The 14,662-nt window shown below is 55.4% G+C and overlaps 1 protein-coding gene across 15 annotated transcripts in view; it reads right to left on the bottom strand.

Annotated features, from left to right (window-relative positions):
- Nucleotides 1–1,557: 1,557 nt before the first annotated feature.
- Nucleotides 1,558–14,662, bottom strand: part of Camk2b (calcium/calmodulin dependent protein kinase II beta) — a 96,006-nt gene continuing 82,901 nt past the window's right edge. For 5 of the 15 annotated variants that reach the window (XM_046437791.2, XM_046437796.2, XM_046437797.2 and 2 more), the window contains 9 exons: nt 13,997–14,041; nt 12,452–12,500; nt 11,097–11,210; nt 10,493–10,621; nt 9,155–9,283; nt 4,710–4,785; nt 4,533–4,627; nt 4,057–4,290; nt 1,558–3,717 (listed from right to left, as the gene is read on the bottom strand). In XM_046437791.2, the coding sequence (XP_046293747.1) occupies nt 4,058–4,290; nt 4,533–4,627; nt 4,710–4,785; nt 9,155–9,283; nt 10,493–10,621; nt 11,097–11,210; nt 12,452–12,500; nt 13,997–14,041 (870 nt within the window). In that variant the 3' untranslated portion in view covers nt 1,558–3,717; nt 4,057. The remainder of the gene's footprint in view (nt 3,718–4,056; nt 4,291–4,532; nt 4,628–4,709; nt 4,786–9,154; nt 9,284–10,492; nt 10,622–11,096; nt 11,211–12,451; nt 12,501–13,996; nt 14,042–14,662) is intronic. The other 10 variants (XM_046437793.2, XM_046437799.2, XM_046437800.2 and 7 more) reach the window with 4 other exon arrangements.

The following is a 14,662-nucleotide window of genomic DNA, read 5'->3' as shown; positions in this document are numbered from 1 at the left end:
ACTGGCCTAGATCTTTTTTGCACTGGCTCTTGGGATCTGCCTCCTGCTTCTCATACCTGGGAGCTTCTGACCAGGTATAGCACACAGGTCCAATAAGCTGACATCAAGGGCATCTTCACTGAGCAAGGGGGTCTGTAACAAAATGCTTAGTGAAGGAGATAACTGGAAGCTTTGGCCAGTTCTGGGGATCCCTTAGGATCCCCGTTCCTACTGGACAAGATTGATGGTATAGGGCCACTGGTCTTATCAGAAATTCCTTGGAGCCAGAAGCAGTGGTGCATACCTGTGATCCTAGTTATTCAGGAGACTGAGGCTGGAGGACCCTGTGTTCCATAGGCCAGCCTGGTCAACTTAGACCCCTGTCTGAAAATTAAAATGTTTAAAAAGGGCTGGGGATGTAGCTTAGTGGTAGAGCTCTTTTCTAACATGCACAAAAGGTCCTGGGTTCAACCCTAGCACCACACACACAGACGCACAAAGTTACCTGAACCCAAGGATAGGTGTGTTTGGTATCTGGGATTGTTTTGAAGCCAATACTTCTGTCCTAGAAAGCACAAGTTATAAGGAACAGGGCAGCAGGGACAGGCCATGGGATGCAGAAATAGAGGGGAGTGGAAACAAAGATATGTGTGGAGGACCACAAGGACTATCCAGGGTGTGTCCGGGAAACAAGAGGGCTCCAAGGCAGAAGAAAGATCCACAGAGCTCTGGAGACACAGGTCAGGGTTGGTGTTTCTGAGGCAGGCTCTGGCAGACTTTTCACCTGAGACATAGGCTATAGCGGGAAACTGAAGGACAGCTTGGGGACAACCTGGGAACATGAAAGGCCTGGCAGAGTTTTCATAGAAAGGGATTTGCTCTGTGCTTAGACTGGAGATGTAGGGCTAAGGCCTGGGAGCCTTTCCTCTTTGCACCCAGGTCAGCCGACAGACCCTCAGCACCTGCTGACCCTGGAGGCCCATGGCTGCTCCTGGGTTGTCTCCTGGCATCCCTCTGCTCCCACCACTCTAGATCTCTGACCTGGACTCCAGGTTGTAATCTCTGTATGAAGCCTCCTGACTACAGTAGTTGCCTGATGTCCATGCTGGTCTGAGTGTCAGCTGTCTGCATAATCTATGGGAATAGAGCATGGCTGTGGCAGGCACATGTCCTCACACCCAGAATAGCCCATGTCAAATAGCATGGAGGCATAAGGAGAGACCCAAGGGGACACTCAGGGATCCTGGTCTTAGGGCTCCTTCCTGCCTAGAGGCTGCCCTTCCTGGCCTCATCTGTGTAGGCCACTGGGGTAACTAGAGAGTTCAGGGCATTGGGGATGGAGGCCTTTTGGTTCCAGTGTCTGAGGTGGACAGCCTGGAGCCCAGAGGACTTGAGAGACCTAGACACAGGGGTGAAGACAGCTGTTGCTAGGACCCACTAGCCACCCTAGAGGGACATAGGGCCTCATCCCTCTGCAACATCAGGGGAGGGGCCTGAGCCAGGTCAGGGCCAGGGAGTGGATGTGGGTCTATACTGTGGGGCAAGGGGTTGGCAGGGTCCCAACATAAAGCACCCAGCTTCAGTTGAAGCAGTTTGTCCTGTTTTTCTTTTATTTGCAGTTTCCCGAGACAGAACAAAATAAGAATAATTTTTGTACACCTACAAGGCTCAGAAAGAAAAGACAATGAAACTCAGCAAAAAGAGAGAAGAGGAAGGGGCCGCCAGCACTGCAGGCAGTGACTCCCTGCAGCACTGGCCAGCGGCCAACGCCACCACCCGCAAACACCTAGCTAGCAGAGCAGGTGTATCCTGCTCTTTAGAGAGGGTCATGCAAAAGAATTATCCCCCAGAAAAAAAAAATCCCCAAATTATCCCAGACAGGCAGCTCCGTGGAGATAACAAGGTGAGTGGGAGAAATGGGGAGGAGGCCCCAGGACGCCAGGGTGGCCGGCCGCGGGGCTGCACGCTGTCCATGGCAAGCCCTGCCGCTGTCCTGTGGCCTGAGCCACTCGCGCGGAGCCTGGCAGATGTTTACCCTGTGTCCATGGATGAGGACAGCTGTCCTGGGCACAGTATGGACGAAAGGTGGTGTCCACTGAGTGTCCATGGGTGGGCAGTCCCCTTGGAGTTTAGGATCCTGTGTCCTGTCCCCCACTCTGTGCCCCTCCCTTGACTTGATTTGTGGGGGAAGATAAAGAAAATCCTTGTTGAAAAATGACGTGAATTGAAGGTGGGCAGCATTGGGGTGGAGGCTCTTGCACCTCTGCACTCAAGGCTCCTACCCACTCCTACCAATCTGGCTTCAGACCCACCTTCCCTGGCCCAACTGCCCTGGGACTCTATCTTTAGCCTTGCCGTGGCGCCCACCATCATAAGGGGCCGGGACCACCTCACAGTGAGCCCAGGCAACTATACCTGGGAGCACCACCGGCCCCTGGAGGCAGCACATTGTCCCTAGGGATCCTCCCTCCACCCATCAGTGTCTAGCCCCACACCCATACATCTTGCCCCCAGCCTAACCTCTTTAGGCTGCATCCCTGGCCCACCACCACCCTTGGCCTTCCACGTGCTCCTGGACGGCTCCCACAGAGACTTCTGCTCCAGGCCCAGGTAATGAAAGTACTTCTACGTCAGCAAACAACTACTCAGATCCCTGCCCAGGCAGAAGCCCAGCACCTTCTTACCCCTCTTTCAAACTTGCTGTGTCATTCAACCCAGCCCTGAGCCCCGCAGTTCCCCATCTCTGCAGATGCAGCCTGGCCTGCTCCCAGCATCCATTGTCCATCAGGGATTCCAGACCCACAGTCCTTGGTAAGGTCTGCTCCCAGCTGCCCAGGCTGAGGGAGGGCCATTGTTGTTCTGCTGCTGGCCAGCAGGGAAGGGACAGGTGCTCCAAACAACAGGGAGGCCAGCCTTTGGCTGATTCCCCTCTCCACAGCTGGACAGATCAGAGCTGCAGCCAAAGTGTCCTCTTGCCAGGCACAAGGCCTGGAGGCAAATTTTACCCTTCCACACCTCACTCCCCAAAGGACCAGAGCTGGAGCCCAGGGCCCTTGAAGCTTCTCTGGTAGCCTTGGGGGCGGTGGTCTCTTGCACGCTCAAGGGGCGAGGGGCTATCCATGCTGGATAGTGACTTGAGGAAGCCCACACCCAGCCCTTCACAGGGATGAGGGAAGGGAAGGGAAAGCAGGAACAGCAGCAACTCTCAGGCACGACTAGCGGGAAAGGAGGCAGCCCAGTGGCCCCACAACCCTCCCCAAGACACCTGACACCACAACAGCCAGGCAGCACACACAGGGCCCATGCGTTGGCGGGAGGATGCAGATGCCTGAGGTGTGGGGTGAGTGCGATACCTACAGACTAACACCGTTCAGCACGCGTGGGGGCCTCGTGGGTATGTTCATGCCCCAAGGGCTCCCCAAGGCCAGGAGCGAAACGGACACACGTGGAGCTTGGGTGGGGAGCAACCCCACAAATGCCAGATTTTTACAGCTTTTCCTTTCTTTAGTTTTTTTTTTTTTCTTTCCTTTTCCCATTTCATCCGATGTCAAATTTTTTTGAGTGGTTGTCGTTGTCGTCATCTTATTTTTAAAAACAAATCACGTCTGGTCTTGTTTTCTGCAGACACAGGCACCAGGGGAGGGGGCGAGGCAGACACAAACATGCGACAGGCAGGCCGTGCGCCCAAGGGCGGCCGGGCTCCAAACACCAACTCTGTCCGGTGAAACAGGCGCAGCTCTGAAACAAGGGGTGGGTCACCTTCCTCAGCACCCCACCCCTGTACCAGGCCCCCAGGCTTTGCTGTCTACAAAGAGGGCCCCCACAGGGAGTGGGCAAGTTAATGTTCACAAATGGGCCTGGCTGCGAGAGGGCTCCAGGCTCAATTACTACCTAGGCGTTGGCCCCTGTGCCTACCACAGGTGATCCCCATCTTAGGTGCTGATGAGTGGCGCTAGGGAGCCCCTCCACCATGACCCACCAAGTTCTGGCCTGCATGGCTTCTCCAGCCTCATCAGTTTCCAGCCTTCAGGGTGTGCCCTGTGACACTGCTGGCCATTGTCCCCAAGGGCCACTCACCTCACTGCAGTGGGGCCACAGGTGCTCCCGAGCAGTGGAAGTGCACATTCTGCCACTTGCCATCACGGCGGTGCCACACACGTGTCTCTTCGGACTGGCTGGTACGGGGCCGGCCCTGCCCGTCGATGTACTGTGTGAGGCGGATGTAGGCAATGCAGGCTGCGTCCTCACCAATGACGTGCACATGTGGGTTCAGGATGGTCGTGTGAATCGGCTTGCTGTTCTTGGCCAGCACTGCAGACAGGTGGGGACTTGGCACCGAAGATAACTGGTCCCTCCAGCAATTCCCCCACTCTGCATGCACTATAATCCCCCCTCCACCTCCAGCATCTGACTTGCACACCTGGCTCTCTGCCCCCACCACCTTGGCTCCCCTTCATGGGGATGATTCCATAGTTGGCCACAGCCCTGCCCCTGACTGAAGCACTTCCTTGAAGGTGCTACCCCCTCATGCCCACCCCAGTTTCCTCACTCACGGTTCTCAAAGTAGAATCTGTGGAAGTCCATCCCTTCGACCAGGTTGCCTAGAGCTTCAGGCTCAAATGAGGTCAGGCCTGGGTCACAGATTTTCCTGGGGGGCAAACCCAAGTGAGGAGGGGCCCAGTTTTCCATCCTCCTCAACAACCCCCCACCCCAGCCCCCCAGAGACTCACGCATAGGCTTCAAAGTCACCATTGTTGACGGCCTCAATGAGCTGCTCTGTGGTTTTGATAATCTCCTGCTTCCGGGCTGCAGGAAAACACTGGGATGACCACTGGGCACTGAGGTGGGGGGCCTGGGTGGAGCTTGAGCTGCAGGCTGTATCCATGTGGCGGCTCCCACCCTGGTTTCTGCTTCTGGTTTCTAGAAAGGACTCCCAGGCCCTGGCACCTGTGCCCAAACTGTCCTGATCACACCACTCCCTCCACAGTCATCAATGGCTTCCTCATTTCCAAGTGCAATAGCTCTATCTCATTTTTCTTTAAATGTTTTTAAATGACAGAAATACTTCATCTATATAACAAAATGTCTGAAAAATGCAGAAAGAGGGAAAAAAAGCCCTTTTCACAACTCGCCCCACAATGGTCCTCCTATCTCCATTGGTCCTACCTGGGCTTTCCTGTAACTTCCACCCTGACTTATCTGCCTGCTCCATCTTCCACCTGTGCCATGTTAACTTAGTAGTTCCTTCCCCCAACAACTCTTTGGCAGCTGGTAAGAGTGGTGGGTTACTAGGGGTCAGCACCAGGCAGGAGCAGCCATCAGCAGACTCAGGGAGTGACTCCAAGGTCCCTGGAGGGTGAGGGGCTCCTGAACAGACTAAGGTACAAGATGGTCCACAGGAAAAAATATGCAGTCTCTGGCTACCCCATATCCTGCTTTTCCCTGGAAGCCACAGCCTATGGCTCTGCCTATTTATTATCCTAGTCCTGGGCTGGAGCCCTGGCAGACCCTTCTACCCCAACTGGCCTTAAGTCTGCTACTTCTCCTGGCTGACACTTCTCCTGGGTTCTGGCTCTAGGCTTCTAGACAGGCTCCCTAACCTCTAGGGCAATAAACTGGAAGCCCCTTTGCTACTTTAATTACAGTTTATTGTAAAATTTTTAAAGATGAAAGAAGCAGACAATAATATATCCCATGGCAGGGCTGCCTGTCACCATTCTTGCAGCACCTCTGGGACACAGGGGAACTTGTACCTGGGAGGCAGGGAGGAGGGCTAAATCCACCACTGCAGAGACACTGCCTGCTACATGGCAGCCCACGTGTGACCACATGTGCTGACAGAAGGCATCTGTGTCTGCTTGCGAAATATGAGCTATCCTTGCTTGGTCCCTGCAGCACCTGGCCAGTGAGAGCAGAAGTTGCTCAATGGCACCTCTGAGGAGTTGGGTGCATTCATGTGTGAGAATGTGCATGTGTGCACACACATGCTTGTGCATGCAGGCAAACATGTATACCTGTGTATGAGTGCATGCATGTAGCAGTCATGCAGTGTGCATGTACACAATGCTACATACAATTACACACCTGCATGTGTGTATGTGACACAGTGCATATGAGTGCCCATATGCTGTGTCTGTGGGTACATGTCCATATGTGTGCACATGCATGCATGTTTGTGATCTGCCCCTATCTTGGAAAGGCCCTCTCTCCTGACCCAGCTGTACTTGTGCCATCATTCTGGTTCCATTTCTTGCCTGGCCTTGTGTCTAGATCATATCACTGTTTGTGTTCAGGGTAGTCTCAGAGCAGGTGCCTAATCCCGCTACTCACACAATCAATTCTAGAAAGCTGGTCTCCAGGAGGAGTGGGTTGTGAGTTCCAGAAACCCTTTCCCCTCCAGTTCCTGTTCCCAGTCCCACATCTATATGCCCAGCTCTGGGAGAGTACCAGGGCTCTGTTCCAAATGTGCAACAGCTATTCAGGTCCTTAACATCTGGACCCCACCAGGGTTGCAAAATTCTAAGTGCCCATCATGCCCCACTTCACCTATTCTTTCTGGAGGTGGCTCAGAGCTTCAGGTCTGAGCTCTCCTGAACCTGCAACCAAATTCTTCCCCTGTCCCAGAGCCAGGCTCCCTGGGCTGTCGCCCCTGCCTTCCACTGCCCAGCACCTCCTGACACTTGATAATCCCCTTTTGAACAGAGCTTCTAACAGAGTGAGCTGCCCTCCTCCTGCTGCTATGCCCTCAGCACAGGGCACAATCTGACTGGAATGGAGGACATTGTTTTGTTTCCAGTGGGCTTTGATTCTATAGTCACCTTATACTGTGGTAAGTGGAACCAATCTTTCATTTGAGGAATATAGTTTTAAACAATCTATAATTAAAAATGGGAGTCAGTGTAAAGAGAAAATGTTAAGTAAGCAGAAGAGGAGGTCCATGGTCATAGCACCAGTCAAGAGGCAGTAAACAGGGTCTCAGAGTTGGAAACAGGATCTGCTGGGAGAGCCTCCTGCCCATTCTACAGGTAAGGAAGCTGAAACCTGTGAATTGGGGCCAGACACCTCTTACCCTGAGGAATGGCTGCTGCTTAGATCCCCATGCAACCCAGCCCACTCTGTCTTCCCAAATAGCTTGTGGGTACTTTTGAGTTCTTGATGTCCAGGTCTCTGGAGAAGGAAACCACCCATGAGGGAGGGAGCAGGGCGCTCAGCATGAAGGGACGCCTGAGGCATGATGCCTGCAGCTGGAGACAAGATGCCCTGTCCCCAACAACTCAAGAAGCTCAAGTGGTGGGCAAGGTATGGCCTGGGAGGGTTTTCCCCAGCCCAGTGTGAGCCAGGGCCTCACGCTACCTGCAGCTCTCTTGCAGGAAGCCAGCAGCCTAGGGAACCCCCTCGTGTCCAAGTGGGGCTGGTGTAGAATCTGACCCCAGCTGGCTCAGAGCCCTGTCCTTCAGAATCAGCAGTGGTGGGAGGCAGGACAGCTGCCCTGGGATCAGCGTGGATCAGCCTGCCTCATGCATAATCCCCGATTAGGGGGCTAGGCCTGGGGTGCAGGGAGTACCCGGGTGGGAGGGTCTGGCCTGAGGTGGGCCAGTGGCACCTGGCTATTCACAAACTAATACAGCTGTGGGCACCTTCTCAAGAAAGGGGGGAGATTCGAAACCTGGCTGCAGGATGGCATGGAGCTGGCACTTGGTGCCCTTCTCCTTCCACAGACTTCTTTCCCTGCACTTTGCCCAGCCCTGCCCAGTTCCTTCCAGGGTAGCCAAACAGACCCTTTCTTGTAGCCCTTCCTCCTCTAGCCAAGTTCAGGACATACCCTAAAGGAACAAGTCTATGCAATGGTCCCTCAGGTGATCCAGCCATTCAGTTTCCCCACAGGCCCTTACCTAGAATAGCCACCCAGCTAACTGTACAGACCCCTATGGAAGCCCCCCTTTCTGGCTTGCCCTCCATAAGGGCAGCAGGACTCCTTAAAATCAGATGAGATGCTGCAGAAATAAATGCAAAAGGGTGCCGATACTCCCAGAAGCCCCACTTTGTGCTCACCCCAGTGCCTTTCCTATTTGCCTCTCTCATGAGCTTTAGCTGCTGTCCACCCCACGATTGACCCCCAACCCCCTCACCAGCAAGAACCTGGCCTCTTGCCTCAGCACCTCATCTCCAATCCCTCCAGCTGACCTGGAGCCCCTTTGAGACTGCAGGCTGCATACCCCCACCCTCTTGGGCCACTGCTTCTGTAGGTCTCTCTGTCTCCTCTACTCTGCCCCAGACACCTGCAGCAGTCCCCCAAGGCTGGCCTGCAGAGGGTTAGGGAGGTGGGTGGCCCCAGGCCCCACCTATCACAGGTACTCACCCAGCCACTGCCCTGCCATGCCGAGCCCCTGGCCCGGCAGCCTCTTCTCTGAGAGCATCTCAGCACCACCCCCAACTCTGTGTCTCCCTAGAGGCGGGGGTGGTGGTGGCTGCAGCCCTGGGATGTCATCCATCCCTGTAAGTGATACTGGCCGGCAGTCAGCAGACAGACTGGGGAGGCCGCCCAGTCTGCGCCTGTCTCTCCCGCCCTCTCTTGCCCCTGGCTAGCCCTCAAGTCTGCTCCCTGATGTCCAGCTGGGCAGCTGGAATGCCAGAACTTTTCAGTACCCAGGACTATGTTCTTTTCCTGCCATACTATCCACACAAGTCCACCTTCATCAGAGTGCAACCTGTACAATGTGAAGGGCCCTGGCCAAAGAATGGACCCTCTGCCTCTTGCATTGAAGATCAGCACTGCAAGGGCAGCTGCCCACTTTATTTTCCCATCAGAAGAAAGCTATGGCCCACAGGGTAGTGCACAGGTTAGCAACAAACATGTCATTTGGAATGCTTTTCCTATATGCAGGCAATCATATGCACATGTGTGTGCGCGCGGGCACTTGTGCACACACATGCACACCCGCACGCACACATGCATACACACATACTTCATGACCATAATTTGAATTTTATGAGGCCAAATGACTTCTTTATGTGCTTAAATACAAATCTCCATGACCCAGTAGAGGGACCCTGTGTCACCCATGTCTCCAAAAGCTAGGCCTTCCCAGAGCCAGGTTGGTGACACACCACAGCAGGGGCTCACCCCCTTTGAGCCCTCCAAACAGCTTCCAGGGTCACTCAAAGTGCTACTTACACGGGGTGGGCAGGGGGCCAGGGAGAGTCGGAGATGGGCAAGGTGGGGGGCCCACTGGCAGGGAGCCCTCAGCTTCTGGGGTACCTGAGCCCCTCCTCACCGAGTTGAGGATGTCAGAGATCCTGGGGGCTGAGTGGAACAGACAGACGTGAACACAGTGGGGTGAGGGGACATGCAAGAGAGAAAACTATGGGCTGAGAGCCAAGCCAGAGGGGGAAGACAGGGAGATATAGGAGGATGGAAGGCAGACATAGGGGGATGTGTGGGGATGTGGGAGGACAGAAGGAATGTGGGGAGCTGGCTCCAGAATGAACCAGGATGCCTTTGTCTGTCCAGGTGGGCTGAGCTGGAAGCTGCTATGGGCAGAGGGTGCCCTCCAAGGAGAGGCAACCTGGCCCAAAGGAAGCCAGAGGATATTTCTTCGTGTAACTGGCCCCTGGGAAGGGCTTGATATATGGGAAAAAATGGATGAGGAAGGGAAGGGAAATCTTTCTTTCTTTTTGGTACCAGGGATTGAACCCAAGGAAGCTTAACCATGGAGCCACATTTCCAGCCATTTTTTATATTTTATTTAGAGACAGGGTCTCACTAAGTTGCTTAATGCCTCATTGAGTTGCTGAAGCTGGCTTTGAACTTGTGATTCTCCTCCCTCAGGCTCCTGAGCCACTGGGATTACAGGTGTGTACCACTATAACCAGCTAGGGAAGGGAAATCTAAGAGGAAGCATGATCTTGGCCCATGTGGACAGCACAAGTCAGTAAAGGCTAAGCCTTTATGTCATATCTCTTTGCCTATAAACTGTGGGGACCCTGACTGGGATTCCAATTTCAGCACATTCTTCAACCCTCCACCCCTTGCTGAGGAAATTGTGCTCTGGGCTTGAGGGTACATTGGAAACCAGAGGCATCCCTGGGAGTAGGCTCCTGGGCACTGTGGCAGGGCAGGGTGAACCAGATGTGAAGTCAGCAAGGCTGGAAAATTCTCAGCAGAGATTGCCTGAGGGGGCAAGGAGGGGCCAGGCCAACTGCCCAAGTGTAGGACAGCCCTTCTGAGGGAGAGGCCTAGAGCTGACAGCGAGGTGGGCGGCGAGCAGGTGGGGAGTAGGGAGTAGGAGATGAGCCACAAAGACGGCTGGGTCCCTGGAGGCAGAAGCCAAGTAGCTGCCTTGCTGAGTTAGCACATGTGCCCCCAGGAAGCCCAGCCAGGCTGGATACCCATTGGGCATCCTGGCCTGGGGAGAGCTGGGCCGTGCACAGCAGGTGCAGGAAGCTGTGAACGCTGGCCATTCGCAGTGAGCCCTCAGCAGGAGAGGCAGCAGGCCTGGAGGCCACTACTTACACGGGGTGGGCAGGGGGCCTAGGAGACCCGGAGACAGGCAGGGTGAAGGCCCTGCTGATAGGGGCCCCTCGGCTTCTGGGGTTCCTGAGCCCCTTCTCACCGAGTTCAGGATGTCAGAGATCCTGGGGGCTGGGTGGAACAGACAAGACATGAACACGAGGCAGACAGACGCATGAGAAGATGGCAGAGCCGAGAGGAGGGAGGAAAGTAGGGCCCTGGGCTCAGACTTCCCACATGAAGGCTATCTCAGCAGCAAGAAGTCCCCAGAATGGGGCAGAGAGTTAACTGGGCTATTCTTGGAGATCATGGTATCAAGACCTGACCCTTCAAAGCCTCCCAGACTGCCCAGAGGCAGGCTGTGAGCAGGAAGGTAGGCTGGGACAGTTTCCCCATAGACAGAGACCTCTGGCCCTGGCTTATATGGAGGTGGTATTCACTGGGCAAAGGCAGCTCTGGGAGCCTGATGTAGAAGCCAAGGGCTGAATCAGGCTGGAGCCATTGGTCCAAGCTCAGTCCCCCCCACTTGGTTCTTGAGTAGCCCTTCAGAGAGGATTGCCAGGCCCTTCAAAGTGATCCCGGCAGCAGCAGGGCCCGGGCTACTTACATGGGGCTGGCAGGGGGCTAATAGGAGTTGAAGATGGGCAGGGCAGGGGCCCCTCAGCTTCTGGGGCTCCCGAGCCTCTCCTCACCGAGCTTAGGACATCAGTGACCCTGGGGCCTGGGGTGAACAAAGGAAGGTGGGTAGGCGGCAGGCACTTAGGAAAGGGGGCAGCAGAGGCCCCATAATGGGCTAGAAAGGGGAGGAGGGAGGTTATCACTGAACCCCAGACCACTGCTGGGAGCTGGAGGGTGAACAGAGGTGGGTGAGGAGGGTCATCTTTTGGGGCCACCCACTGGGGTCAGGAAGCCTCATTTGGTGGCCCCTGGCCAGGACCTGTAGAATCAGGAAGTGGGAATGACAATCACCACAAGGCATTGTGGCCACTGGGCCTGTCCTGGCTGAGGTGAGAGAGGCCCAGTGGTCCTGTTCTGCAGCCCCAGGACCTGCCCCATATTAGTTTCCTGCCTTGTCTCTGAGCCTTATCCTGTCCCCCTTGTCCTCTTCTATCTCTCTGCAAAACTGAGGCTCAGCCACCTTTGTTATTGCCCCATGCTGAGGGCACAATCTTGAACAGGGAAGTATGAGTGGTCTTCATACTGCTGACTTCAGGGCCTGTTTCAATCTGTGGGGGAACGACATAGACGTCCACTGTCCTGTGTCAAGGGTCCAAAGCCCTATGCTTACCTCACTCTGAAGCTTGAGGGACATTCAGGAATAACATCACAGCTGGATGGGGCGGGTAGGATCAGAACCCCCATCTGACCCCTGGGGCTATCCTAAAGGGCAGCTGATGGACTATGTAATAGGTAGCCTGGAGTGCTACCAGGCTACTTCTGGGGAGTTGGACAAGGCAGAAGAGAGGCTGGGGGACCACTCGATGGTGCCAGGTGCCTTGTGGTCTTTGGGAGGAACACACAAGGCTGTGCTCTGCAGGAAGAGCTTTGGGATCAGGGTATAACACTGAAGCCCACCACAGGGAGGGGGGATGCTCCCAGGAAACGAAGCATGGTTCAGTCACCCAGCCACTCACCAGTGCAAGATGGACGGAATCACAAGCTTAAGGAACTTTAAGAGAAGAACAACATCTTGAGCAAATTCTACCCTCATACTTGGTCCCCCATGGGAACTGAGCTCCTGGCTCCCAGAACAGAACAAGCCCCAATTCATGGCCATGGCTTCCTCACTTAGACAGGGTACTTGAGAAGCCTGGTGGTGGTCTCAAAGCTGCTTCTTGTCCACACTGGGCAGCCTCTAACACCAGGTCCTAAGCTGCTGTGTTGTAGGACACTGGACCCCCTGAAGGCTTATCCACCCCAAAGAGTAACCCAGCATGGATGGGCTAGGTCTCTGGCAGGTACCTTTAGCATCTTCATCCTCTATGGTTGTGTTGGTGCTGTCAGAAGATTCCTGAGGAAACACGGGAGGTTCAGGTCAGGATGTGATTGAGGATAGAAGGGATACAGCCAGCAGTGGGATTAGCCAAGGGCTCTGGGTCAGGCCTGCGGTGGCAGGCCTTGGGGCCCCCCAAATCTCATGGAGCAGTAACTGGAGAAGAAAGCTCCCTTGCCTGTGCAGGAGCCCTCTCCAGGCCTCATCCTGTCCCACCATAAGCAGCATCCATCCACATCCCCAACAGCAAGGGCCTTGACTTCCCTTTTCCCAGCGAGACTCCGGGATGCTTAACTGACTGTCTAATGAGAGGAACCGGCATTTTGAAATTTCAAGACTTAAAACACAAGGTGATTTTTCTAACTCCTGGTGATGTGCCTGGGCATTTGACATTTAGATGGAGCAACTTTCAGATTCAAGTCTCTTGGGGCCCCAGACAGAATATACCTGCCACCTAGCCCCTCCCCAGAAAAAAGTGAGATGCCCACCTGGGCCATCTGCCCCTCCAAATCCTGCCAGGCCCAGCCCTTCCCACCTCAAGTGTCTGCTGCCCTTCAGAGAAAAATAGTATCCAGAAGCCTCATGTCTCCAGGGACCTTGCTGTGTTCCTCAGAAGGAATATAAATCTCATAGGTCCCTGAGGGACTACCCCTTGGTCTGGACACTGACTAGACTTTGCTCTGGGCCCTAGGCCCGAACTGGAGGTGTTCAAGTGTAGGATCATGGCTCACCTCAACCCAGAAAATGTTGTCTAGGGGTCCCTCACAGAGAAATATGATCCCTCTCCAGACACACAGGGCCCAAGGGGCACCCATTATCCAAGCGGAAGGAAGACAGGTCTTTGGTGCCTAGCACTGGGGATGCCCACAGCCTCTGGTCCCTGTCATGGGATGGTGTCTTCTGGAACCTTCAGAAGGGAATGGGGGCCTCATGGGGGCATTCTGGGGGTTCAGGGGAGCTCAGGTCCTGGCATAAGTCTGAACTGCTTGCTGGAATGGGTGCTGTACTGGAAAGGGTTCAGCCACCTGCCCATCCCTCCCACCACCACAGAGAGCCAGCCCCTTCCCCGGCCCCAGGTGATGACGCCAATGTGATGGAGCGGATGGCAGAGCAGAGAGGAGGGGGGGTCCGCTCAGCAGGAAGCACTGGGGCTATGCTAGGGATTGAGGGGTGGGGGGCAGCCAGAGGGGCAAGGACAAAGTTCCTGAGCCGTGGACCTGCCCCAGTGCCTGTAGTGGGAGGTCCCCTTGGAGCCTGGCTGAGAGCTGGCATGTGGTGACAGGGCACAGCTGTAAGATTTCTTCCCAGGGAAGCGCCTGGCGCTTCGTTTTCTGCTGTGGTCCCCAGGCAGGTGGGCCTGTGGGCTCTGCTCTGCCTTGGGAGTTCAGGCCACTGCACACCTGCCCTCCACTCTGGGCACAAATGCTTTCCCAGGTCACTGTCCAGACCCTCCTCCTGGGCCCGGCGCCTCCTGCCCGAGGAAAGGGTGAGGAGGAGTGAGGCAGCCGCAGTACCTTAATCCCGTCCACTGGGTTATGGATAACGGTGGTTTGAGGCTCCTATAGAAGGCGGCAGACAGAGGAAGGAAAGAGAGGGAGAGTGAGAAAGAAGGAAGCAGAGGACAGGGAGCCAGGGAGACAGAGGAGGAGTGGGCAGCGGCCAGAGTCCACCCAGAGAGAGTGCAGAGCAGAGGGGACAGGGATGGAGGCGACAAGTGGTCAGCGAGATGGCCCAATAGGGATGGAGGCAGCAGGTGGTCAGCGATGGCCCTCAGGGCAGTGGAGCAGGCTGGGGTCCGACCAACATGATGGAACCAACAGATCTTCCCAGGCTGGAGACGGCACCTGCCCTCCCGAGGGATGATGGAGCTCATGGGGGCCAAGAGAAGCTGCAGGTACATGTGGGCTCTGCCTCCAGGAGTCCTCCCCACCCTTTGCTGCCTGGACCCTCTGCCCCAGCGTGGGGGAGGCACAGGCTTAAAGATGCCATCAGGGTGGGAGTGGTACATGGGATGGACAGGGCCCAAATGGGACTGGCTGTGAGGCCGGTGTGTGAGCCACCTTGGCCACTGGGAGGACCTAGGTGGTGCCTGGCACCCTCTTCCCACAGCCCAACTGCTCTGAGCAGGTTCTCCACTGCCTGTACAGGACAGCTTTCCTCTCCTGAGGACTCCCCATGAG

This window comes from Marmota monax, unplaced genomic scaffold (assembly GCF_021218885.2).
Source record: "Marmota monax isolate L192 unplaced genomic scaffold, Marmota_monax_Labrador192_F-V1.1 WCK01_AAM20220418_F8-fsc00109, whole genome shotgun sequence".
In the NCBI taxonomy this organism is placed as follows: Eukaryota; Metazoa; Chordata; class Mammalia; order Rodentia; family Sciuridae; genus Marmota; species Marmota monax.
This window is presented reverse-complemented; position numbering and strand designations above follow the sequence as displayed.